At 47.8% G+C, this 26333-nt stretch overlaps 1 protein-coding gene and 1 long non-coding RNA gene across 2 annotated transcripts in view; one reads left to right on the top strand and one right to left on the bottom strand.

Moving 5' to 3' along the window:
- The window catches only part of LOC134909655 (uncharacterized), a 72760-nt gene extending 69016 nt beyond the window's left edge, over positions 1-3744 (bottom strand). Inside the window, exon 1 of the long non-coding RNA XR_010175994.1 lies at positions 3557-3744. This is a non-coding gene — a long non-coding RNA (uncharacterized LOC134909655). The remainder of the gene's footprint in view (positions 1-3556) is intronic.
- A 10-nt stretch (positions 3745-3754) lies between these two features.
- Positions 3755-26333, top strand: part of LMBRD1 (LMBR1 domain containing 1) — a 677250-nt gene continuing 654671 nt past the window's right edge. The window contains exons 1-2 of the mRNA XM_063916757.1: positions 3755-3837; positions 18425-18601. Coding sequence (XP_063772827.1) covers positions 3778-3837; positions 18425-18601 — 237 coding nt within the window. The 5' untranslated portion in view covers positions 3755-3777. The remainder of the gene's footprint in view (positions 3838-18424; positions 18602-26333) is intronic.

Here is a 26333-nt window from a genome sequence, read left to right as displayed (position 1 = left end):
TGGGAGTCGATCGTCATCCCAGAGGGGAAGTCGGAAGACCACTTGTACTACTTCCAGTAAGCAATTGACTGTTCAACAGTCCTTTGCGAGGAAGATGAAATATCACAGCAGTCATCCTGCTGCAAAGCGTATAACTCAGGCCTTGGCAGCCTGGGCGGTGAGAAATGCGTGTCCGGTATCCACCGTTAATTCACAGGCAACTAGAGACTTGATTGAGGTACTGTGTCCCCGGTACCAAATACCATCTAGGTTCCATTTCTCTAGGCAGGCGATACCGAAAATGTACACAGACGTCAGCAAAAGACACACCAGTGTCCTAAAAAATGCAGTCGTACCCAATGTCCACTTAACCACGGACATGTGGACAAGTGGAGCAGGGCAGACTCAGGACTATATGACTGTGACAGCCCACTGGGTAGATGTATTGCCTCTCGCAGCAAGAACAGCAGCGGCGGCACCAGTAGCAGCATCTCGCAAACGCCAACTCGTTCCTAGGCAGGCTACGTTTTGTATCACCGCTTTCCAGAAGAGGCACACAGCTGACAACCTCTTACGGAAACTGAGGAACATCATCGCAGAATGGCTTACCCCAATTGGACTCTCCTGGGGATTTGGGACATCGGACAACGCCACCAATATTGTGCGTGCATTACATCTGGGCAAATTCCAGGACGTCCAATGTTTTGCACATACATTGAATTTGGTGGTGCAGAATTATTTAAAAAACGACAGGGGCGTGCAAGAGATGCTGTCGGTGGCCCGAAGAATTGCGGGCCACTTTCGGCATTCAGCCACCGCATGCCGAAGACTGGAGCAACAGCAAACAGTCCTGAACCTGCCCTGCCATCATCTGAAGCAAGAGGTGGTAACGAGGTGGAATTCAACCCTCTATATGCTTCAGAGGATGGAGGAGCAGCAAAAGGCCATTTAAGCCTATACATCTGCCTACGATTTAGGCAAAGGAGGGGGAATGCACCTGACTCAAGCGCAGTGGAGAATGATTTCAACGTTGTGCAAGGTTCTGCAACCCTTTGAACTTGCCACACGTGAAGTCAGTTCAGACACTGCCAGCCTGAGTCAGGTCATTCCCCTCATCAGGCTTTTGCAGAAGAAGCTGGAGACATTGAAGAAGGAGCTCAAACAGAGCGATTCCGCTAGGCATGTGGGATTTGTGGATGGAGCCCTTAATTCGCTTAACCAGGATTCACGGGTGGTCAATCTGTTGAAATCAGAGCACTACATTTTGGCCACCGTGCTCGATCCTAGATTTAAAACCTACATTGTATCTCTCTTTCCGGCAGACACAAGTCTGCAGAGGTTCAAAGACCTGCTGGTGAGAAAATTGTCAAGTCAAGCGGAACGTGACCCGTCAACAGCTCCTCCTTCACATTCTCCCGCAACTGGGGGTGCGAGGAAAAGGCTAAGAATTCCGAGCCCACCCGCTGGCGGTGATGCAGGGCAGCCTGGAGCGAGTGCTGACATCTGGTCCGGACTGAAGGACCTGCCAACGATTACTGACATGTCGTCTACTGTCACTGCATATGATTCTGTCACTATTGAAAGAATGGTGGAGGATTATATGAGTGACCGCATCCAAGTAGGCACGTCAGACAGTCCGTACGTATACTAGTAGTAAAAAGAGGCAATGTGGAGGCCCTTGCAGAAACTGGCTTTATTTTACCTAAGTTGCCCCCCCTCCAGTGTGTACTCCGAAAGAGTGTTTAGTGCAGCCGCTCACCTTGTCAGCAATCGGCGTACGAGGTTACTTCCAGAAAATGTGGAGAAGATGATGTTCATCAAAATGAATTATAATCAATTCCTGCGTGGAGACATTCACCAGCAATTGCCTCCAGAAAGTACACAGGGACCTGAGATGGTGGATTCCAGTGGGGACGAATTAATAATCTGTGAGGAGGGGGATGTACACAGTGAAAGGGGTGAGGAATCGGACGATGAGGAGGAGGTGGACATCTTGCCTCTGTAGAGCCCGTTTGTGCAAGGAGAGATTGATTGCTTCTTTTTTGGTGGGGGCCCAAACCAACCAGTCATTTCAGTCACAGTCATGTGGCAGACCCTGTGGCTGAAATTATGGGTTTGTTAAAGTGTGCATGTCCTGTCTATACAACATAAGGGTGGGTGGGAGGGCCCAAGGACAATTCCATCTTGCACCTCTTTTTTCTTTCATTTTTCTTTGCATCATGTGCTGTTTGGGGACTATTTTTTTGAAGTGCCATCCTGCCTGACACTGCAGTGCCACTCCTAGATGGGCCAGGTGTTTGTGTCGGCCACTTGTGTCGCTTAGCTTAGTCATCCAGCGACCTCGGTGCAAATTTTAGGACTAAAAATAATATTGTGAGGTGTGAGGTGTTCAGAATAGACTGAAAATTAGTGGAAATTATGGTTATTGAGGTTAATAATACTATGGGATCAAAATGACCCCCAAATTCTATGATTTAAGCTGTTTTTGTAAAAAAAAAACGAATCCAAAACACAAACGAATCAGAAAAAATTTTTTCAGGGAGGTTTTGCTAAAACGCGTCCGAATCCAAAACACGGCCGCGGAACCGAATCCAAAACCAAAACCCAAAACCCGAAAAATGTCCGGTGCACATCACTAGTTATTAAAGATGTGACCCTAAGCAATTGATTTTTTTTGCAATACTTTTTTGGTGTCTTTTAAAGGAGAGGCATACTACTTTTAGTGAGGGAAAATAGGTACAGCAAATTCTTTCCCAAGAGTGGTTTTGACGGAAAAAAGACCACAATCACATGACACCACCAAGCCCAAACTGACCTTTAGTAAGTGGTAATTACAGTAAATAATATACAGTACTGTATATATAAAAAGGGATATAAAACTTTGATGAAAATACCAATTTATTCTTTAGGATTTAAATAATTTAGGGAAATGCAAACATCATGGGGGTAATTCCAAGTTGATCGCAGCAGGAATTATGTTAGGTTGGTTCTATATCGGAGTGGCTGAAGGGACCTTGTGACGTATCTAGGGGAGGAGCTACGTCACCAGGGGGAGGAGCTACGGGCGAACAGGGTACCCGAAAAGTACCCTCGCGGGCTCGCTTCGCTCACCACCTAATTACTAAAGGTAATAGTTGGTGGCGTGGATAGTAGAGGAACTATCCCGCTGGCCAAGCTCCTCCCCCTTGCGTCGTAACTCCTCCCCCTTACGGAAAAGGTCCCTTAGCCCACTTGATTCTTGCATCTACCAATTATGTTAGCAACTGGGCAAAATCATGTGCAATGCAGGGGGGGGGGGGGGGGAAGATATAACATGTGGTGTGTTCAATCTGCAATCTAATCTGCAGTGTAAAAATAAGGCAGCCAGTATTTACCCTGCACATAAATAAAATAACCCACCCAAATCTAACTCTCTCTGCAAATGTTATATCTGCCACACCTGCAGTGCACATGGTTTTGCCCAACTGCTAAAAAATTCCTGCTGCGATCAACTTGGAATTACCCCCCATATTTGAACAGTTTGCGTTAATCATTCCCCAATTAAAATATCAAGATAGCTACTGAGAAGTGCACTTACTGTATGTACGATGCAAAGCTTTGAACAGAGCACGGCTAGCTCTAATTACCATGGTAACAGGACGCGTTCTCCCCAGGCTGCAGGCTCCTCCTCCACGTGGCGTCACAAGAAGGAGGGATGGGAAGACTGTGGATTGGCTGTGAGGTGTAGGGCTTGTACTGACACTTAGCCGCACCTGTCACGGGGTCTGTCAGCTGTCGGTAGAAGCAGGAAGCGCGAAGATGGCGGCCGGGCAGTCGGAGCTGTTGATCGGATGGTGTGTGTTCGGGCTGCTGCTCCTGGTAAGCGCATGGTGCTGCGGTGAATAGAGCGGTGTGTTCGCGGGCCAGGGGCGCAGATAATGTCTCTGCGGTGGGCTATTGGGTGACAGCATGCGTCGTTGTGTGTATACAGGTAACGTACACATGGCGCGCGCCCAGTCTTGCTGACAGCACGCACAGATTTGTTCACAGCATACAGCATGTGCAGATAAGCAACCCACGTGGTCGTGTTTACGCTTCATGGAGAGATCTTGGAAGCCTTTTAGAGTGAAGTTTCCCATAGAAATCAGCTTCTATTTGTTATTCTTCGGCATGTACTTTATAAAAGCTAGCTAGAACGTGATTGGTTGCTGTGGGCAACGTTTCCACATCTACGTACTTTAGGTTTAGAAAGGGGAGGACACTGGAATCCTTGTGGTGATAGGAGTTATACAGGTGTAGAATATACCTCCCTTGATATTAATTTCAAAGGCGATAAGCATTTTGCCTAAAACTGGTAAAAACATCTTGCAAAGTGAGTCCGTTAGGGAATAAAGGGGCAGATGTATTAACCTGGAGAAGGCATAAGGAAGTGATAAACCAGTGATATGTGCAAGGTGATAAAGGCACCAGCCAATCAGATCCTAACTGTTAATTTACATATTGGAGCCGATTGGCTGGTGCCTTTATCACCTTGAACATATCACTGGTTTATCACTTCCTTATGCCTTCTCCAGGTTAATACATCTGCCCCTCAATTCTATGCTTGTCTGTGCACATATTGGTAAACTACGGACTTGGTAGTGCAGACTTTGCAAGTTTTCCCTCCCACCTCAATGGAGTGTGAGGAACAACTTGTGCTACTGGTGGGTGCAATGTGTCGTTCTGGAACGGAGCATCTACTACATTTGAATTGTCCTAAATTATCGATATGTGCCAAGATCCTGTTCTGTACTTGGATATTTTGCGGCTGTGTGTAGAACACAAGCCTTAAGCTGACCGTACATCATACTAATAGGCCCTACACACTGGGCGATTTTGACGATGATCGATCTGAACATTGAACGATATTGCCCAAATTGGCTTGCTATGGTTAATGATGGAAAAACCAACGATGAACGAATGTTGGGACACGCATTGTTAATCGTCAGTGCCTACCCACTAAACAATATGAATGATATAGCTCATATAGGGGTCTATTCATGTAAGAATGCGATGGTTTGGTTTTACTTATCACCAAACCGCATTCTTATGAGGGTTTTTTTTTTTTCATATACTTACCGCAATTCACCAATCTCTGCTGGATTCCTGAAGCGATGTGGTAACCCGTCCTCCCACGAAGCCTTCTTCACTGCTGGTACCGCAGCTGGGTTGCTGGAGTGTCTTCTGCACATGCGCACTTTCATCTGCGCGCGCTGGCGCCTGAAGGGAAAGCTGAGAAGATGCGCCGGCAGCACAGCAAGCTGGGAAAAAGGGCGGAGTCTGCGGAATGGAGTTAGCAGGAGCAGGGGTTAGTTCAATCTTCAGGGAATTTTTCGTCAGGCTGGTGCAGACTACGCCATCCTTTGATGGCGAATCTGCACATGAGAGAGAGAAGCGGAAAGCAGTGCTTTCCGCTGCTACATGAATTACAATTACAGGTTGAGTATCCCATCTCCAAATATTCCGAAATACGGACTTTTTTGAGTGAGAGTGAGATAGTGAAAGCTTTGTTTTCTGATGGCTCAATTTACACAAACTTTGTTTAATACACCGGTATTAAAAATATTGTATTAAATGACCTTCAGGCTGTGTGTAAGGTGTATATGAAACATAAATGAATTATGTGAATGTAGACACACTTTGTTTAATGCACAAAGTTATTAAAAATATTGGCTAAAATGACCTTCAGGCTGTGTGTATAAGGTGTATATGTAACATAAATGCATTCTGTGCTTAGATTTAGGTCCGATCACCATGATATCTCATTATGGTATGCAATTATTCCAAAATACGGAAAAATCCCATATCCAAAATACCTCCTGGTCCCAAGCATTTTGGATAAGGTATACTCAACCTGTACCATACAAATGTATGGTACTGCGATTTCAGCACAGAGCAGGGCTATCGCAGGAAAAGTAATAAGCTTCTCCTTAGTAACCTGCTCTGCGAATTGCAGGAAGCGGAGAAAAGCCCTGTTTACCGCAGAATGGGGCTTTTCTCTGCTTCATGAATAGACCCCATAGTACTTAAATACCACCCACTGTGTAGGGCCTATAACTTTCCTCCAACCATCCAACTGACCAACCGTCCAATTAAAATGGCGCTCCACACACCTAACCCAAACTTATCAGACCATCCAACCAGCCAATTTCTCTCCAACTTGTGATGTCACAAAAGTAGGTAATGGTGACAATCTGTAAGTATGGTTTTGCTGATCAGAATATACACTGCTCAAAAATAATAAAAGGGAACACTAAAATAACACATCCTAGATCTGAAAGAATGAAATATTCTTATTAAATACTTTGTTCTTTACATAGTTGAATGTGCTGACAACAAAATCACACAAAAATTATCAATGGAAATGAAATTTATTAACCCATGGAGGTCTGGATTTGGAGTCACACTCAAAATTAAAGTGGAAAAACACACTACAGGCTGATCCAACTTTGATGTAATGTCCTTAAAACAAGTCAAAATGAGGCTCAGTAGTGTGTGTGGCTTCCACGTGCCTGTATGACCTCCCTACAACCCACACAAGTGGCTCAGGTAGTGCAGCTCATCCAGGATGGCACATCAATGCGAGTTGTGGCAAGAAGGTTTGCTGTGTCTGTCAGCGTAGTGTCCAGAGCATGGAGGCGCTACCAGGAGACAGGCCAGTGCATCAGGAGACGTGGAGGAGGCCGTAGGAGGGCAACAACCCAGCAGCAGGACCGTTACCTCTGCCTTTGTGCAAGGAGGAGCACTGCCAGAGCCCTGCAGAATGACCTCCAGCAAGCCACAAATGTGCATGTGTCTACTCAAACGATCAGAAACAGACTCCATGAGGGTGGTATGAGGGCCAGACATCCACAGGTGGGGGTTGTGCTTACAGCCGAACACCGTGCAGGACGTTTGGCATTTGCCAGAGAACACCAAGATTGGCAAATTCGCCACTGGCGCCCTGTGCTCTTCACAGATGAAAGCAGGTTCTCACTGAGCACATGTGACCGACGTGACAGAGTCTGGAGACGCCAAGGAGAACGTTCTGCTGCCTGCAACATCCTCCAGCATGACCCGTATGGCAGTGGGTCAGTAATGGTGTGGGGTGGCATTTCTTTGGGGGGCCGCACAGCCCTCCATGTGCTCGCCAGAGGCAGCCTGACTGCCATTAGTTACCGAGATGAGATCCTCAGACCCCTTGTGAGACCATATGCTATTGCGGTTGGCCCTGGGTTCCTCCTAAAGCAAGACAATGCTAGACCTCATGTGGCTGGAGTGTGTCAGCAGTTCCTGCAAGACGAAGTCATTGTTGCTGTGAACTGGCCCGCCCATTCCCCAGACCTGAATCCAATTGAGCACATCTGGGACATCATGTCTCGCTCCATCCACCAACGCCACGTTGCACCACAGACTGTCCAGGAGTTGTCGGATGCTTTAGTCCATGGCTGGGAGGAGATCCCTCAGGAGACCATCCGCCACCTCATCAGGAGCATGCCCAGGGGTTGTAGGGAGGTCATACAGGCACGTGGAGGCCACAGACACTACTGAGCCTCATTTTGACTTGTTTTAAGGACATTACATCAAAGTTGGATCAGCCTGTAGTGTGTTTTTCCACTTTAATTTTGAGTGTGACTCCAAATCCAGACCTCCATGGGTTAATAAATTTGATTTCCATTGATAATTTTTGTGTGATTTTATTGTCAGCACATTCAACTATGTAAAGAACAAAGTATTTAATAAGAATATTTCATTCATTCAGATCTAGGATGTGTTATTTTAGTGTTCCCTTTATTTTTTTTGAGCAGTGTAAATCTTTCTCATTAAGATGAGTTACTCATTGATTTCTCTTATGTCCTAGAGCAGGCATTCCCAACCGCGGTCCTCAAGGCACACCAACAGTGCAGGTTTTAGTGATATCCAGGCTTCAGCACGGATGGTTAAATCAAAATAACTGAGCTACTAATTAAGTCACCTGTGTTCAAGCCTGGATATCACTAAAACCAGAACTGTTAGTGTGCCTTGAGGACCGAGGTTGGGAAACACTGTCCTAGAGGATACTGGGGTCCATTTAATACCATGGGATATAGGTGGGTCCACTAGGAGCCATGCACACTTTAAGAATTTGATAGTGTGGACTGGCTCCTCCCTCTATGCCCTTCCTGCCAGACTCAGTTTAGAAAATCTGCCTGGAGGAGCCGGTTACGCTGAAGGAAGCTCCCGAAGAGTTTTCTGCATTTTATATGTTTGTTATTTTCAGGCAGGGCTGGTTGGCACCAGCCTGCCTGCTTCGTGGGACTTAGGGGGAGGGGGGCCCAACATCTTGAAGGTTTAATGGTCCTGTTCCCCGCTGACAGGACACTGAGCTCCTGAGGGAACTATTCGCAAGCCCCACCACGGCGAGCGTACATTCCCACAGCACGCCGCCACCCCTAACAGAACTAGAAGAGTGGTGAGTACTGAGCCGGCGTCCCGGGTAGCGAGGCGCCGGCCATTATGGCGGCATGAGGGTACAGAGACGCACGGCTTCTGAACGGGGCGGAATGCGTCTCCGGACACAGTACACAACTGCGTTCCGGTACACTGTACACAGTACCCATACTGGTACCACAGCCTTAAAACGGTTCCCTCCATTTTAAGCACCAGATTCCTCAGCCAGTATAAAAAAAGCGGGAAGACTGCGTGCAGTTGAAGGGGCGGGGCTTCACTATGAGAGGATCCAGCAGCTCACCAGCACCATTTCCCCCCTGCTGTGGATACAGACGCTGATAGGAAAGGGAAGCACAGCTCATACAGTGTAACTCCAGATTACCTCAGCGGTACCAGGGGGTCATAGCAGGGGGGGAGCGATTATTAGTGTATTAAGTTCCCTATCAGGGTACTTAGTCTGCGACCCTGCTAAGCTTGGCATTAGCGGAAAGGGCACAGTGGGAGCTGGCTCCAAACAACTCTGTGTCTCACTGAAGGGCTCTTTGTGGGTTAATTGTGCTTAACCTTTCCTGTGTGTGTGTGTTGTCACATTTACATTATGTCAGGCAAAGAGTGTGTTTCTTGTTCGGAGATGAATTAGACATGGATCTCTACAGCTACTGCGGGTAAGTCTACGTATCTTCCTTCTGCAGCCCCCGCAACCAAGAAGACTTATTCAGCTTCTAAGTTAGTTCATTTCGGACTGCCAAGTTCAAGGGCAAATCCAGAGGTGCTTCTACATCCTTCAGCGGTGCAAGAGGTAAACCACATAAACCAGCAACAGCAGGTACTCTGGAACAGAGCTCAGGCTCTGCTTCCTCAAAGACTTCAGCATGACGGTGAGCCGCAGTGCCAGGAAGGCAGTCAGGTGGGAGCATGCCTACAATTCTTGTGTCAAATTGTGCCAGGATCCCTGGGTCATAAATCTTATTTCCCAGGGATACAGACTGGAGTTCCAAGAGCTCCCACCTCACAGATTCTTCAAATCAGGCTTGCCAGTTTCACAAGAGGCAAGTATAACTTTACAACATGCCATTCAAAAACTTGTACAGACTCGCGTCATTGTTCCAGTTCCACCTCATCTGCACAACAAGGGGTACTATTACAACTTGTTTGTAGTACCGATTCCTAGTGTCTCTGGATATCAAGGATGCGTACCTTCGTATTCCGATCTGGCTGCCTCATCAGACTTACCTACAGTTTGCACTGAAGGACTGTCACTACCAGTTCCAGGCCCTGCCATGTGGCCTCTCCATGGCACCGAGGGTCTTCAAAAATGTGATGGCAGAGATGATGCTTATACTCCGCAAACAGGGAGTGAACATAATTCGGTACCTGGATGATCTCCTGATAAAAGCACCATCCAGGGAAAGGTTGCTGGACAGCATTGCTCTCTCAACCAAACTTCTCCAGAATCAATGGTGGATTCTGAACCTTCCGAAATCTCACCTAGAGCCAACACGGAGGCTCCCATTCCTGGGATTGATACTGGATACAGAGTCTCAGAAGGTGTTCCTTCCGTTGGAAAAGGCATTGGTAATCCAATCGATGGTTCGGGATGTCCTGAAGCCAACCCGGATGTTGGTGCATCTATGCATTCGCTTCCAGCTCGATCTGTTGGACAAATGGTCCGGATCGCCTCTTATCATGCACCAGAGGATCCGTCTGTCGCCAAAAGCTAGGATCTCCCTTCTACAGACTTCTCACTTCGTCGAGGGTCGGAGGTTCAGAATTCAGAACTGGATTCTGCCAACCACAGACGCAAGCCTCAGAGGTTGGGGAGCAGTCACTCTGGGTGCAGTTTCAAGGAAGATGGTCAAGTCAGGAAGTCGTGCTTCCAATCAACATTCTGGAACTCAGGGCCATATACAACACCCTTCTGCAGGCCTCACATCTTCTTCAAGATCAGGCCATTCAGGTCCAGTCGGACAATGTGACGGCAGTAACGTACATAAACCGACAGGGCGGAATGAAAAGCAGAGCAGCAATGTCAGGTGTCAAGAATTACTCTCTAGGCAGAGAGAAACGCTGTGGCGTTGTCAGCGGTCTTCATTCCTGGAGTAGACAACTGGGAAGCAGATATCCTCAGCAGACATGACCTGCACCCGGGGGAGTGGGGCCTTTACCCGGAAGTGTTCAGGTGCTTGACAAGTCGTTGGGGTTATCCGCAGATCGACATGATGGCCTCTCGTCTCAACAAGAAGCTCAGGCTGTATTATTCCAGGTCGAGAGACCTACAGGCGGGGATGGTAGACTCCGTGGGTCAGATGGTGTACTTGTTTCCTCCACTTCCTCTGATCCCAAGAATTCTAAAGAGAATAAAAAGGGGAAAGGTTCAACCAATTCTAATTGCTTTGGATTGGGCAAGAAGGGCCTGGTACGCGGACCTTCTGGAGATGCTCCTCGAAGATCCGTGGCCTGTACCTCTTCGTGAGGATCTTCTACAACAGGGCCCGTTCGTCTATCATGACTTACTGCGGCTATGTTTGACGGCATGGAGGTTGAACAGCTGATTCTAGCCAGGAGAAGGATCCCTAACAAGGTTATCCTGACTATGATCCAAGCCAGGAAGAGGGTAACGTCTAAGCATTACCATCTTATTTGGAAGAAATACGTCTCGGTGTGAGAGCAGAAAACTTTCTGCGGTGGAATTTCATCTAGGACGTTTCATTTTTCTACAAGCAGGAGTGGATGTGGGCCTACGCCTGGGCTCCATAAAAGTCCAGATTTCGGCCTTGTCCATTTTCTTTCAGAAACAATTGGCTTCTCTCCCTTAGGTCCAGATGTTTTTCTCTGACGTCCTAGTGGATGCTGGGAACTCCGTAAGGACCATGGGGAATAGACGGGCTCCGCAGGAGACTGGGCACTCTAAAAGAAAGATTAGGTACTATCTGGTGTGCACTGGCTCCTCCCACTATGACCCTTCTCCAGACCTCAGTTAGATTTCTGTCCCCGGCCGAGCTGGATGCACACTAGGGGCTCTCCTGAGCTCCTAGAAAGAAAGTTTATTTTAGGTTTTTTATTTTACAGTGAGACCTGCTGGCAACAGGCTCACTGCATCGTGGGACTAAGGGGAGAAGAAGCGAACCTACCTGCTTGCAGCTAGCTTGGGCTTCTTAGGCTACTGGACACCATTAGCTCCAGAGGGATCGACCACAGGACCCGTCCTTGGTGTTCGTTCCCGGAGCCGCGCCGCCGTCCCCCTTACAGAGCCAGAAGCACGAAGATGGTCCGGAAAATCGGCGGCAGAAGACTTCAGTCTTCACCAAGGTAGCGCACAGCACTGCAGCTGTGCGCCATTGCTCCTCATGTACACCTCACACTCCGGTCACTGATGGGTGCAGGGCGCTGGGGGGGGGCGCCCTGAGCAGCAATAAAAACACCTTGGCTGGCAAAATAATCACAATATATAGCCCCAGAGGCTATATATGTGATAAATACCCCTGCCAGAATCCATAAAAAAGCGGGAGAAAAGTCCGCAAAAAAGGGGCGGAGCTATCTCCCTCAGCACACTGGCGCCATTTTCTCTTCACAGTGCAGCTGAAAGACAGCTCCCCAGGCTCTCCCCTGTAGTTTTCAGGCTCAAAGGGTTAAAAAGAGAGTGGGGGCACTAAATTTAGGCGCAATATTGTATATACAAGCAGCTATTGGGAAAAATTCACTCAATATAGTGTTAATCCCTACATTATATAGCGCTCTGGTGTGTGCTGGCATACTCTCTCTCTCTCTGTCTCCCCAAAGGGCTTTGTGGGGTCCTGTCCTCAGTCAGAGCATTCCCTGTGTGTGTGCGGTGTGTCGGTACGGCTGTGTCGACACGTTTGATGAGGAGACTTATGTGGTGGCAGAGCAGATGCCGATAAATGTGATGTCGCCCCCTGCGGGGCCGACACCAGAGTGGATGGATAGGTGGAAGGTATAAACCGACGGTGTCAACTCCTTGCATAAAAGGCTGGATGACGTAACAGCTGTGGGACAGCCGGCTTCTCAGCCCGCGCCTGCCCAGGCGTCTCAAAGGCCACCAGGGGCTCAAAAGCGCCCGCTCCCTCAGATGGCAGACACAGATGTCGACACGGAGTCTGACTCCAGTGTCGACGAGGTTGAGACATATACACAATCCACTAGGAACATCCGTTACATGATCCCGGCAATAAAAAATGTGTTACACATTTCTGACATTAACCCAAGTACCACTAAAAAAGGGTTTTATGTTTGGGAAGAAAAAGCAGGCAGTGTTTTGTTCCCCCATCAAATGAGTGAATGAAGTGTGTGAAAAAGCGTTGGTTCCCCCGATAAGAAACTGGTAATTTCTAAAAAGTTACTGATGGCGTACCCTTTCCCGCCAGAGGATAAGTTACGCTGGGAGATATCCCCTAGGGTGGATAAGGCGCTCACACGTTTGTCAAAAAAGGTGGCACTGCCGTCTTAGGATACGGCCACTTTGAAGGTACCTGCTGATAAAAAGCAGGAGGCTATCCTGAAGTCTGTATTTACACACTCAGGTACTAGACTGAGACCTGCAGATAGTGCTGCTGCAGCGTGGTCTGTGACCCTGTCAAACAGGGATACTATTTTGCGAACATAAGAGCATATTAAAGACGTCGTCTTATATATGAGGGATGCACAGAGGGATATTTTGCCGGCTGGCATCCAGAATTAATGCAATGTCCATTCTGCCAGGAGGGTATTAGAGACCCGACACTGGACAGGTGATGCTGACTTTAAAAGGCACATAGAGATTCTACCTTATAAGGGTGAGGAATTGTTTGGGGATGGTCTCTGGGACCTCGTATCCACAGCAACAGCTGGGAAGTAAAATGTTTACCTCAGGTTTGCTCACAGCCTAAGAAAGCACTGTATTATCAGGTACAGTCCTTTCGGCTTCAGAAAAGCAAGCGGGTCAAAGGCGCTTCCTTTCTGCACAGAGACGAGGGAAGAGGGAAAAAGCTGCACCAGTCAGCCAGTTCCCAGAATCAAAATTCTTCCCCCGCCTCCTCTGAGTCCACCGCATGACGCGGGGGCTCCACAGGCGTAGCCAAATACGGGAGGGGGGGGCGCCTCAAATTTCAGCGATCAGTGGGCTCGCTCACAGGTGGATCCCTGGATCCTTCAAGTAGTATCTCAGGGGTACAAGCTGGAATTCGAGGCGTCTTCCCCCCCCCCCCCCCCCCCCCCCCCCCCCGCCGTTTCCTCAAATCTACCTTGCCGACAACTCCCTCAGGCAGGGAGGCTGTGCTAGTGGCAATTCACAAGCTGTATTCCCAGCAGGTGATAGTCAAGGTGCCCCTACTTCAACAAGGACGGGGTTACTATTCCACACTGTTTGTGGTACCGAAACCGGACGGTTCGGTGAGACCCATTTTAAATTTGAAATCCTTGAACACATACATAAAAAAAATAAAATAATTCAAGTTCAAGATGGAATCGCTCAGGGCGGTTATTGCAAGCCTGGAGGAGGGGGATTACATGGTATCCCTGGACATCAAGGATGCTTACCTACATGTCCCCATTTACCATCCTCACCAGGAGTACCTCAGATTTGTGGTACAGGATTGCCATTACCAATTCCAAACACTGCCGTTTGGACTGTCCACGGCACCGAGGGTCTTTACCAAGGTAATGGCAGAAATGATGATACTCCTTCGAAAAAAGGGAGTTTTAATTATCCCGTACTTGGACGATCTCCTTATAAAGGCGAGGTCCAAGGAGCAGTTGTTGGTCGGAGTAGCACTATCTCGGGAAGTGCTACAACAGCACAGATGGATTCTAAAATTCCAAAGTCACAGCTGGTTCCTACCACACGTCTACTGTTCCTGGGTATGGTTCTGGACACAGAACAGAAAAAAGTGTTTCTTCCGCAGGAGAAAGCCAAGGAGCTGTCATCTCTAGTCAGAGACCTCCTGAAACCAAAACAGGTATCGGTGCATCACTGCACACGAGTCCTGGGAAAAATGGTAGCTTCTTACGAATCAATTCCATTCGGCAGGTTCCATGCAAGAACCTTTCAGTGGGACCTCTTGGACAAGTGGTCGGGATCGCATCTTCAGATGCATCGGCTGATACCCTGGTCCTTGGAGACAGGGTTATCTCTACTGTGGTGGCTGCAGAGTGCTCATCTTCAAGAGGGCCGCAGATTCGGCATACAGGACTGGGTCCTGGTAACCACGGATGCCAGCCTTCGAGGCTGGGGGGCAGTCACACAGGGAAGAAATTTCCAAGGACTTTGGTCAAGTCAGGAGTCGTCCCTACACATAAATATTCTGGAACTGAGGGCCATTTACAATGCCCTAAGTCTGGCAAGGCCTCTGCTTCAAAACCAGCCGGTACTGATCCAATCAGACAACATCACGGCAGTCGCCCATGTAAACCGACAGGGCAGCACAAGAAGCAGGATGGCGATGGCAGAAGCCACAAGGATTCTCCGATGGGCGGAAAATCATGTACTAGCACTGTCGGCAGTGTTCATTCCGGGAGTGGACAACTGGGAAGCAGACTTCCTCAGCAGACACGACCTACACCCGGGAGAGTGGGGACTTCATCCAGAAGTCTTCCAACTGTTGGTAAACCGTTGGGAAAGGCCACAGGTGGACATGATGGCGTCCCGCCTAAACAAAAAACTAGATATTGCACCAGGTCAAGGGACTCTCAGGCAATAGCTGTGGACGCTCTAGTGACACCGTGGGTGTACCAGTCGGTTTATGTATTCCCTCCTCTGCCTCATTCCAAAGGTACTGAGAATAATAAGAAAACGAGGAGTAAGAACGATACTCGTGGTTCCGGATTGGCAAGAAGAGCTTGGTACCCAGAACTTCAAGAAATGATATCAGAGGACCCATGGCCTCTACCGCTCAGACAGGATCTGCTACAGCAGGGGCCCTGTCTGTTCCAGGACTTACCGCGGCTGCGTTTGACGGCATGGCGGTTGAATTCCGGATCCTAATGGAAAAGGGCATTCCTGAGGAAGTCATTCCTACGCTGATAAAAGCCAGGAAAGAAGTAACCGCAAACCATTATCACCGTATTTGGCGAAAATAGGTTGCATGGTGTGAGGCCAGGAAGGCCCCAACAGAGGAATTTCAGCTGGGTCGTTTTCTGCACTTCCTACAGTCGGGAGTGACTATGGGCCTAAAATTGGGTTCCATTAAGGTCCAGATTTCGGCTCTGTCGATTTTCTTCCAGAAAGAACTGGCTTCACTGCCTGAAGTTCAGACATTTGTAAAGGGAGTGCTACATATTCAGCCCCCTTTTGTGCCTCTTGTGGCACTTTGGGATCTCAACGTGGTGTTGAGTTTCCTAAAATCACATTGGTTTGAGCCACTTAAAACTGTGGATTTGAAATATCTCACGTGGAAAGTGGTCATGTTATTGGCCTTGGCTTCGGCCAGGCGGGTGTCAGAATTGGCGGCTTTGTCATGTAAAAGCCCTTATCTGATTTTCCATATGGATAGGGCAGAATTGAGGACTCGTCCCCAGTTTCTCCCTAAGGTGGTATCGGCTTTTCACTTGAACCAACCTATTGTAGTGCCTGCGGCTACTAGGGACTTGGAAGATTCCAAGTTACTGGACGTAGTCAGGGCCTTAAAAATGTATATTTCCAGGACGGCTGGAGTCAGAAAAACTGACTCGCTTTTTATCCTGTATGCACCCAACAAAATAGGTGCTCCTGCTTCTAAGCAGACTATTGCTCGCTGAATTTGTAGCACAATTCAGCTGGCGCATTCTGCGGCTGGATTGCCGCATCCTAAATCAGTAAAAGCCCATTCCACGAGGGAAGTGGGCTCATCTTGGGCGGCTACCCGAGGGGTCTCGGCTTACAACTTTGCCGAGCTGCAACTTGGTCAGGGGCAAACACGTTTGCTAAATTCTACAAATTTGATACCCTGGCTGAGGAGGACCTTGAGTTCTCTCATTCGGTGCTGCAGTCATCCGCACTCTCCCGCCCGTTTGGGAGCTTTGGTATAATCCCCATGGTCCTTACGGAGTTCCCAGCATCCACTAGGACGTCAGAGAAAATAAGATTTTACTCACCGGTAAATCTATTTCTCGTAGTCCGTAGTGGATGCTGGGCGCCCATCCCAAGTGCGGATTGTCTGCAATACTTGTATATAGTTATTGCCTAACTAAGGGTTATTGTTGAGCCATCTGTTGAGAGGCTCCGTTATATTTCATACTGTTAACTGGGTATAGTACCACGAGTTATACGGTGTGGCTGGTATGAGTCTTACCCGGGATTCAAAATCCTTCCTTATTGTGTCAGCTCTTCCGGGCACAGTATCCTAACTGAGGTCTGGAGGAGGGTCATAGTGGGAGGAGCCAGTGCACACCAGATAGTACCTAATCTTTCTTTTAGAGTGCCCAGTCTCCTGCGGAGCCCGTCTATTCCCCATGGTCCTTACGGAGTTCCCAGCATCCACTACGGACTACGAGAAATAGATTTACCGGTGAGTAAAATCTTATTTTTTGATAGGTGTTCTATACATGCAACCTCCCTTTGTGCATCCCACGGCATCTTGGGATCTCGATGTTGTGCTGCATTTCCTCCAATCGGACAGGTTTGAGCCGTTACAGGAGGTGGACGTAAACATTTTTACGTGGAAGACAGTCACACTGTTGGCCTTGGCTTCAGCAAGATGTGTGTCGGAGCTGGGGGCTTTGTCTCAGAAAAGTCCCTATTTAAATTTCCATGAGGACAGAGCTAAACTCAGAACTTGTCAGCAATTTCTTCCTAAGGTGGTGTCTGCGTTTCACATCAACCAACCTATTGTGGTCTTGGTTGTCACCGACACCTCTGCTACTTCAAAGTCTTTGGATGTGGTGAGGGCTTTGTAGGTGTATGTGAAAAGAACAGCTCGTCACAGACAGATGTACTCGCTGTTTGTTCTTTATGATCCTAATACGATTGGGTGTCCTGCTTCAAAGCAGACAATTGCACGCTGGATCACACTTACTATCCAGCGTGCTTATTCCACGGCAAGTTTGCCATGTCCAAAATCTGTACAGGCCTTCTCTAATAGGTCAGTGGGTTCTTCCTGGGCGGCTCCCCGGGGTGTCTCGGCTTTACAGCTCTGCCGAGCAGCAACTTGGTCAGGGTCAAACATGTTTGCAAAGTTCTACAAGTTCGATACTTTGAACAAACTGAATGTCCTCAGAGGCCAATCAGTTCTGCAGGAACCTCGGCACTCTCCCACCCAGTTTGGGAGCTTTGGTACATCCCCATGGCACTAAACGAACCCCAGTATTCTCTAGGACGTAAGCGAAAATAGGATTTTAATTACCTACCAGTAAATCCTTTTCTCGTAGTCAGTAGAGGATACTGGGCACCCGCCCAGTGCTTCGTTCTTCCTGCACTGTTACTTGGTTAAGTAATGTTGGATCAGCTGTTCCTGTTCTAAGTTTGGTTAGCTTGGCTTTCCTCTTGCTATGTGTGCTGCTACAGACTCTCACCACTATTCTTATCTATCCTTCTCTCGAAGTATGTCCGTCAACTCTGGCACAGTTTCTAGACTGAGTCTAGTAGGAGAGGCATAGAGGGAGGAGCCAGCCCACATTATAAAACTCTTAAAGTGCCCATGGCTCCCAAGGGACCCGTCTATACCCCATGGTACTAAAAGGACCCCAGTATCCTCTATGGACTACGAGAAAAGGATTTACCGGTAGGTAATTAAAATCCTGTTTTCTTAGTCGGGCACCTATTCGAATAGACGACCAGCAGGGGGTGCCCTGTATAATTGAATTGCCTCCTTTGTTAGCTGTAGAGCTCAGTCTTAAGACCAGAATGTCAAACAAATTTATGTGATACTGATACATTTTAAGTATGATGGATATAAATAAATTATACACTTTATGATTTGAGAATCCTATCAGCAGTTTATCCGCTACTTATTGTTTTTTCTTTATAGTTGTGTTGTGTTATATAATAGTTGAGATTTAATGGTGCTATACATTTTTTTTTTTTTTTTTTTAATTATATTTTCTGTTTCAGGCCATTTTTGCTTTTTGCTGGGTTTACGTCCGAAAATACCAAAGTCGTCGGGAAAGTGAAGTGATTTCTACTATTACAGCAATCTTTTCGCTAGCTATTGCTCTGATCACCTCTGCGCTGCTGCCTGTGGACATTTTTCTGGTCTCTTTTATGAAGTATGAAAATGGCACGTTTAAGGCAAGTGTCTGTGTTGTTTTTTTTTTTTTTTTTTCCCTTCACATCTTGTCTGAGTTGATTAATAACGTCGACTTTTTCTCTATGTATCCATTCATGTGGGTATAATCTGTAATTAAATTTGAGTCTATACCTCTTGGGTTTTGGTATTATACAGTACTATATGTTATGTGATTGTAGTGTATTATAAGTCCTTTGGTGCACCACGTATGAAAAATATTTCAATTTTCTCTTCCTTGTATTTCTGTAGATTTAGAGAAGTTCTCCTTGTGTATCTATATGGTCCTAAAATGTCTCTGTGATATCACAGCTACTCTTGGCCCCATCTGCTTTGGCAGCTTTCGCTGTACCTTGTTCCTTTTTATCTCTCAATTCTTGGAATGACTGGTATATTACAGCGCTGTCTAACTTGACCTTCTGCATATCATTGAGACTGGCAGTGACTTATTCCAAGTGTGGGGATAATAATGTAGCCATAATGTGATGGTCCATTAAATGCGTCATGATGTGCAATCATTGAGGTCCAGTCACATGGTCGGCAGTGACCATGTTGACATTTATAATGTCAACATGTAGACAGGCACAATGTTGACATCCAGAGAATATTAAAATGTTGACATTCTGAGGATGATGGCAGCTAGGGTTATTCTGTGGGGGAGGGGTGGGGTGTTAGAATTGGGCACTAGGGGGAGGGTTAGGAATAGTTTTAAAATACTTACCAAAACTGCCACTCCCTCAGAGGTCTCTGATACAAGTGATAGTCACGTGACTGCTGGGATTCAGAAGCCTCACTGGAGCATCTGGAGACCAGGTAAGTAACTCCTTGGTTACCAGGGACATTCTATCATGTTGACATGTATTCTGGGTAGACATGAATGTTGTCATGCTGAGTATGTTGACATGATAGCAATCAATCAACCAACCAACCAACCAATCATACCACACCCATGACATCTGGCTTGGGTAAACATTCCACTTGTCAATCACTAATAACCACAAACTCTGAAGTCCTCTTCTGCTTTGCCCTGCAGCCTCTAATTTCTCCAGCTTAGAGCCATCAATACGTTAGGAGCAACAGAAAAAAACAGGGCATTAGTAGTCTAAAGCAAATGCTACACTTAGCAATATGTTTTCATGTTTGAACTCATGAGGTATAGCTGAGATAAGTGCAGCGCTCCAGTTGTGGAGTAAGATTCTTTTTAAGGTGCAAAATCCCGAATGAACATACATAATCTGAGTCTCGAGAGCAATCACTTTTCAGTCTTGGGATGTTTAGCAAAACGTTCTGTGAACATGACACCCATGTTGAGTACTTGAAGATAAGTATCGATTGAAAATGAGACAGCGAAGAGATGTCAAATAAACATATGCTGTCAATCTGTGATAGCCGCTCTAAATAATTATTTATGTTAAGTACTAGTACACAGAGGCGAGGGTTACTACTCCAACCTATTTGTGGTACCAAAGCCGGACGGCTCGGTAAGGCCCATTTTGAATCTTAAAATCTTTGAACCCTTACCTAAAGGTCTTCAAGTTCAAGATGGAATCCTTGCGAGCAGTGACCTCTGGTCTGGAAGAACGGGCGTTCATGGTATCTCTGGATATAAAATACTCCTATCTTCATATCCCGATTTGGCCACCCCATCAGGCTTACCTCTGGTTTAACCTGTTGAACGACCACTACCAATTCCAGACACTGCCCTTCGGCCTCTCCACAGCTCAGAGGGTCTTCACGAAGGTGATGGCGGTAATTATGTTTCTTTTTCATCCACTAGGGGTCACTGGAGTACTCTTGGGATATGGACGGCTTCCGTAGGAAACAGGGCACTGAATATTTAAATTTAGAACACTCCACCCCTCCATATCCCCGAGTACCTCAGTGTTTTTTCTGTGCTCGAAGTAGCAACAGGTCAATGTGGCTGGGTCCACGATTTTTTTGAATATTTTTTGTTTTAAGTGACTTTCTTTTTTCATACACATCCCTTTCCCCCTTCCAAAAGGCAGGGTCAGGGATAGTGCAAGCTGCTAATAGCAGCTGTGGCGTGTCGGTCCTCACTGAATGAGCACCCTCACAGCCAAACAGATCCTCCTGCACAGGCTGGCCGGCGCTTGCAGAGAAGCCCCGTCGGAGCCTCACCACAAGCAGGAGGAGTCAAGGTATGTTGAACGGGGCGGTCAGCTTCCGCTGCCGCCCCGCTGTGTGGGGACATTGTTTGACTGACGCCGGGATCCCTCTGCAGACGCCGCCGCTGCTCCGGCCGCTGCTCTGGCCCCCACAGCTGCACGGCCGCTGTTCACAGAGCTTCAAGACGCGCTCCCCGCTCTCAGTTCCTGCACGTCCCGCTACCCGGCTACCGCTGGCGGCCCCACACGCTGCGCTGCCCGCCCGCACTGCATCCGCAACGGAGCATGCAGGGGGGAGGGGGGGAATTATACTGTGATTATGTAACCGAATCAGCGGCATGAGAGGGAAAACCTGCAGCAACAGCAGTATGCTAGGCTGCAGGGTTAATTACACAGGATTTCATATAAATGTCACTTTAACCTGCACTGTGATTATATGGGTAAGCATGGCAGCCATTTCTAACCATGCTTCCTGTGTCTTCCTGTTGTGATTCCAGAACGTTCCAGTACTACATCTCTACTCCACCGGAGGCGCAGGGGTTAGTGGGAATTTGGGATCACATTTCATAGTACTGGCCACGTGTACTGCACTTGGCCAGATATATATATATATATATATATATATATATATATATATAATATCACACCTTGGTACTATTTTACTGAGTCGTGCAAGTGTCTGTGTTTTGTGTATTGTATTGTCTGTCGCCATAATGAGTAAGGCACCAGCAAAAACTAAAAAGCATAATTGCAAAGTCTGTAGCAGTGTGTTACTGGATGGATCTACCACACATGTACAGTATGTTTTGTGGATTCGGTTCCGAATAAACATTCTGCTCCGGTTTTAAAGACAATTTCCTCCCCCGGACCCTCCATGGGAAATGCTAGCCAATGTACTGGCTGGCTTGCAATCAGAATTGACCGCCGCTCGACAGGAGCGGGAAACGGCAAGATCTGAGTCTAGAGTCAGACCGCCAGAACTACCAGAGGGGTCTCAGCCTTGCGAAAGGTCCAAATCCATTTTGGGTAGACGGGATAAATTTCATATGTGTTATGATTTACCAGTTTCTGCTATGTTGCATTCTGACGATTCCATGCCAGACCTCACGGCACAAGATGAGGGTGAGGAGGGCGAAGTGGAGTCAGATAGTGAGGATTTTAACAGCTCAGGAATTGATAATCTCATCAGAGCGGTGCGTCAGTCTCTGAAGTTTACAGAAACTGAGGAGCCTCTCACAAATGATCAGGTCGTATTTACTAAACGACAGAGAACTCCAATAAGTTTTCCTGTGTCGGAGTCTCTTAATAAGATGTTAGTAGAAACTCGACAGATTCCAGATAAACTGTTTTCTATACCTCGCAGATTTAAGTCTAGTTACCCGTTTCCAGACTCTGTGACATGTACATGGGAGAATCCACCTATAGTTGATTCGTCAGTGTCGAAGCTTACGAAGAAATTAACCATACCAGTGCCAGCGGCTACTACGCTTAAAGACCCTTCATATCGCAAAATAGAAACTATGCTAAAGTCCATGTATGTAGCAGCAGGAGTGCTGCTGAGACCTGGCTTGGTTGGTATCTGGGTCACTAATACCCCTTTTACACTCGCAGGAAAATCCCGGGATATTGCACGTGAACGCGCATCATCCCGGGATTCTTCTCAGTGTAATACCACTTTTACACTCGCACTCCCGGGATGCTTCCCGGGATGCATCCCGGGATGCTTTCCCGGGACTGACCCCTTTCACACTGCATTAAGACCTGGGATCGACCCGGGACAGCCCCATTTACACTGATCCCGGGATATCCCTGCAAATGCATTAGTATGTCATTAGAAATGGCCTTGGGCTCAGAAAAGATGACATCAGCTTTTCTGAGCCCAAGAAAGCTCCAATCCAAGTCCTTTTAACAGTCCCGGGATAGTGAATCCCGGGACGGACCCTTTCACACTACACAGCTTCCCGGGACGGTCCCGGGTTCAACCCTGCTTTTGACCTGGGATGAAATCCCGGGATGCTCGTCCCGGGAAATTGTCCATGTACCCATTTACACTGAGAAGAATCCCGGGATGATGCGCGTTCACGTGCAATATCCCGGGATTTTCCTGCGAGTGTAAAAGGGGTATAAATGGGTACATGGACAATTTCCCGGGACGAGCATCCCGGGATTTCATCCCAGGTCAAAAGCAGGGTTGAACCCGGGACCGTCCCGGGAAGCTGTGTAGTGTGAAAGGGTCCGTCCCGGGATTCACTATCCCGGGACTGTTAAAAGGACTTGGATTGGAGCTTTCTTGGGCTCAGAAAAGCTGATGTCATCTTTTCTGAGCCCAAGGCCATTTCTAATGACATACTAATGCATTTGCAGGGATATCCCGGGATCAGTGTAAATGGGGCTGTCCCGGGTCGATCCCAGGTCTTAATGCAGTGTGAAAGGGGTCAGTCCCGGGAATGCATCCCGGGAAGCATCCCGGGAGTGACCCGGGAGTGCGAGTGTAAAAGTGGTATCAGGCGCTCATAGTATGGATAACAGAACTTAAGTCTGCCCTCCATGACGAACACCTTCTACTTCTTGCTGATCAAATGTGTGAGCCTGCGGAGTATCTCTGTACAGCTTCTACTGATGTCTGTCAGCTCACTTCTCGTATTTCATCGTCGCTAGTTACGGCACGACGAGCACTCTGGCTGCGTTCTTGGCAAGCGGAGGCAGAGGTCAAACGAGGTATAGAGGCGTTACCTTACGATGGCAAGAAGTTGTTTGGTCCTGAATTGGACACATGGATTTCTGAGGCTACGGGTGGAAAGTCGGTTTTCTTACCATTGCCTCCACCGGTACTAAGAAGGAGGTACTCTGGACCTTCATTCAAATCCTTTAGACCGCAGTCCTTTCGCGGACGTGGCAGAGAAACAGCCACGCCTGGTAGACGTGGTCGTGGACGTGGTTTCCAACAAACCAACACAAGTCGTCAGGACGCTAAGGTTACCGACAAGCCAGTGGCATGACGGGCTACCAGCCCATCTCGGTTCTCCGATTGTGGGAGCACGCCTTCAGACGTTCAATTTGGCGTGGTTCCAGACATCCGCAGATGGGTGGATCCGCAATTTAGTGTTAAAAGGTTTTTCAAGACAGGATTGCCTCTGTCGGACGACAAGAGTACGGTTCTGCAAATTGCCATTCAGTCCCTACTGGATTCGGCAGTTTTGATTCCGGTCCCTGTACACAAACAGGGTCAGGGTTATTATTCCAGTCTGTTTGTGGTACCGAAGCCGGATGGCTCAGTCAGGCCTATATTGAATTTAAAGGGTCTCAATCAGTACGTAACTTACTACAGATTCAAGATGGAATCTCTGCGCTCAGTGATTGCAAGTTTAGAGCCAAAGGAGTTCATGATCTCAAGGATGCGTACTTACACATTCCGATTTGGCAGCCTCATCAGAGGATCTTGCGGTTTGCAATACGCCAGAACCATTACCAGTTTCAGGCTCTACCGTTTGGCCTATCGTCAGCGCCTCGGGTATTCACCAAAGTGATGTCTGTGATGATAGCTCATCTCAGATCCCTGGGAGTGACAATAGTCCTGTATTTGGACGATCTGCTCATCAAAGCCCCGTCTCAACAGATACTTCTCCAACGTGCGCTGCTAACGTACAATGTACTGGTTCACCACGATTGGATTATCAACTTCAAGAAATCACATCTAATTCCGTCTCAACGCCTTTAATTCCTAGGTATGATTTTCGATACGGTCAATCAAAGAATGTACCTACCACAACAGAAAGTACAGATTATTTGCCATCTGGTACAATTAGTGCTCAAGCCACGCACAGTCTCGGTACATTTGTGCATTCACCTCTTAGGAACAATGGTGGCGGCTTTCGAAGCGCTTCAGTTCGGACGATTTCACTCGCGTCCATTTCAACTGGATGTGCTCGCACAGTGGTCGGGCTCGCATCTGCAGATTCACCACAGGGTGAGGTTGTCGCCAAGGGCAAGGGTGTCTCTGCTCTGGTGGCTCACGGCACACAATTTAACCGCAGGGAAACTTTTCGGCGGCTGGAATTGGATAATTCTAACGACGGACGCAAGTCTCATAGTTTGGGGAGCTGTAGTTCAAAATTGTCATCTCCAGGGTCTCTGGGCGGATCACGAAAGATTGCTGTCTATAAATGTCCTGGAACTCTACGCAATTTACAATGCGCTACGACAAGCAGTGCACATGCTTCGGTCTCTGACTGTCCAGGTGCAGTCAGACAATGCGACGGCAGTCGCATACATCAACAAACGAGGAGGAACGCGAAGCCGCATGGCAATGCGGGAAGTAGCTCGAATCCTAAATTGGGCGGAATACAACCAGGTGATATTGTCGGCAGTGTTCATTCCGGGAGTGGACAACTGGGAGGCGGATTATCTCAGCCGTCGGGATTTTCATCCAGGAGAATGGGCATTAAATCCAGAAGTGTTTCACATGTTGGTTCAGCGGTGGGGTTACCCTCAGGTGGACCTGATGGCGTCTCGCCACAATCACCAAACGCTCCAGTATGTGTCCAGAACGAGAGATCCAAAGGCAGTGGCGGTGGATGCTCTCACCGTCGCGTGGTCGTACAGCCTCGTGTATCTGTTTCCACCATTTCCGCTGCTCCCTCTGGTGCTAAAACGGATCAAAAGAGAGTCTGTCACAGTCATACTAGTGGCGCCTCATTGGCCTCGGAGAGCTTGGTTCTCGGATCTCCGCGGACTACTCGCAGACGATCCTTGGCCGCTCCCACTACGTCCAGACCTGTTACAACAGGGTCCGTTCCTTTACCCCGATTTAGCGCGGCTGCGTTTCACGGGGTGGCTGTTGAGACCGCCCTCTTAAGAAGAGAGGGCATTCCAGTATCGGTGATACCAACCATGTTGCGAGCTAGGAAGCCGGTTACGGCAGCTCATTATTACAGAATTTGGCGTGCCTATATAGGTTGGTGTGAAGTTTGGAAGTTTCCGACATCATCTTTCAAGTTATCCCGTCTTTTTGTTATTTCTACAGACGGGGTTAGATGGAGGACTGCGTTTATCTACACTAAAGGTGCAGGTATCTGCGTTGTCAATTTATTTTCAAAGACGATTGGCTCTATTGCCATCGGTACACACTTTTCTACAAGGTGTCCTCAGAGTACAGCCTCCATTCATTCCACCTACAGCGCCATGGGACTTGAATCTGGTTTTAGATTTCTTACAGTATTCATTTTTTGAACCGTTACAGCAAGTGGATATAAAGTTTCTCACTTGGAAAAAATTTCTCTGACGTCCTAGTGGATGCTGGGGACTCCGTAAGGACCATGGGGAATAGACGGGCTCCGCAGGAGACTGGGCACTCTATAAGAATGATTTGGTACTATCTGGTGTGCACTGGCTCCTCCCTCTATGCCCCTCCTCCAGACCTCAGTTAGATTTCTGTGCCCGGCCCGAGCTGGTTGCACACTAGGAGCTCTCCTGAGCTTCTAGAAAGAAAGTTTTAAATTAGGTTTTTTATTTTACAGTGAGACCTGCTGGCAACAGGCTCACTGCATCGAGGGACTAAGGGGAGAAGAAGCGAACCTACCTGCTTGCAGCTAGCTTGGGCTTATTAGGCTAC

This window comes from Pseudophryne corroboree, chromosome 4 (assembly GCF_028390025.1).
Source record: "Pseudophryne corroboree isolate aPseCor3 chromosome 4, aPseCor3.hap2, whole genome shotgun sequence".
Classification (NCBI taxonomy): domain Eukaryota; kingdom Metazoa; phylum Chordata; class Amphibia; order Anura; family Myobatrachidae; genus Pseudophryne; species Pseudophryne corroboree.
Note: the sequence above shows the minus strand (reverse complement) of the source record. Positions and strands in the feature narration are given on the sequence as shown.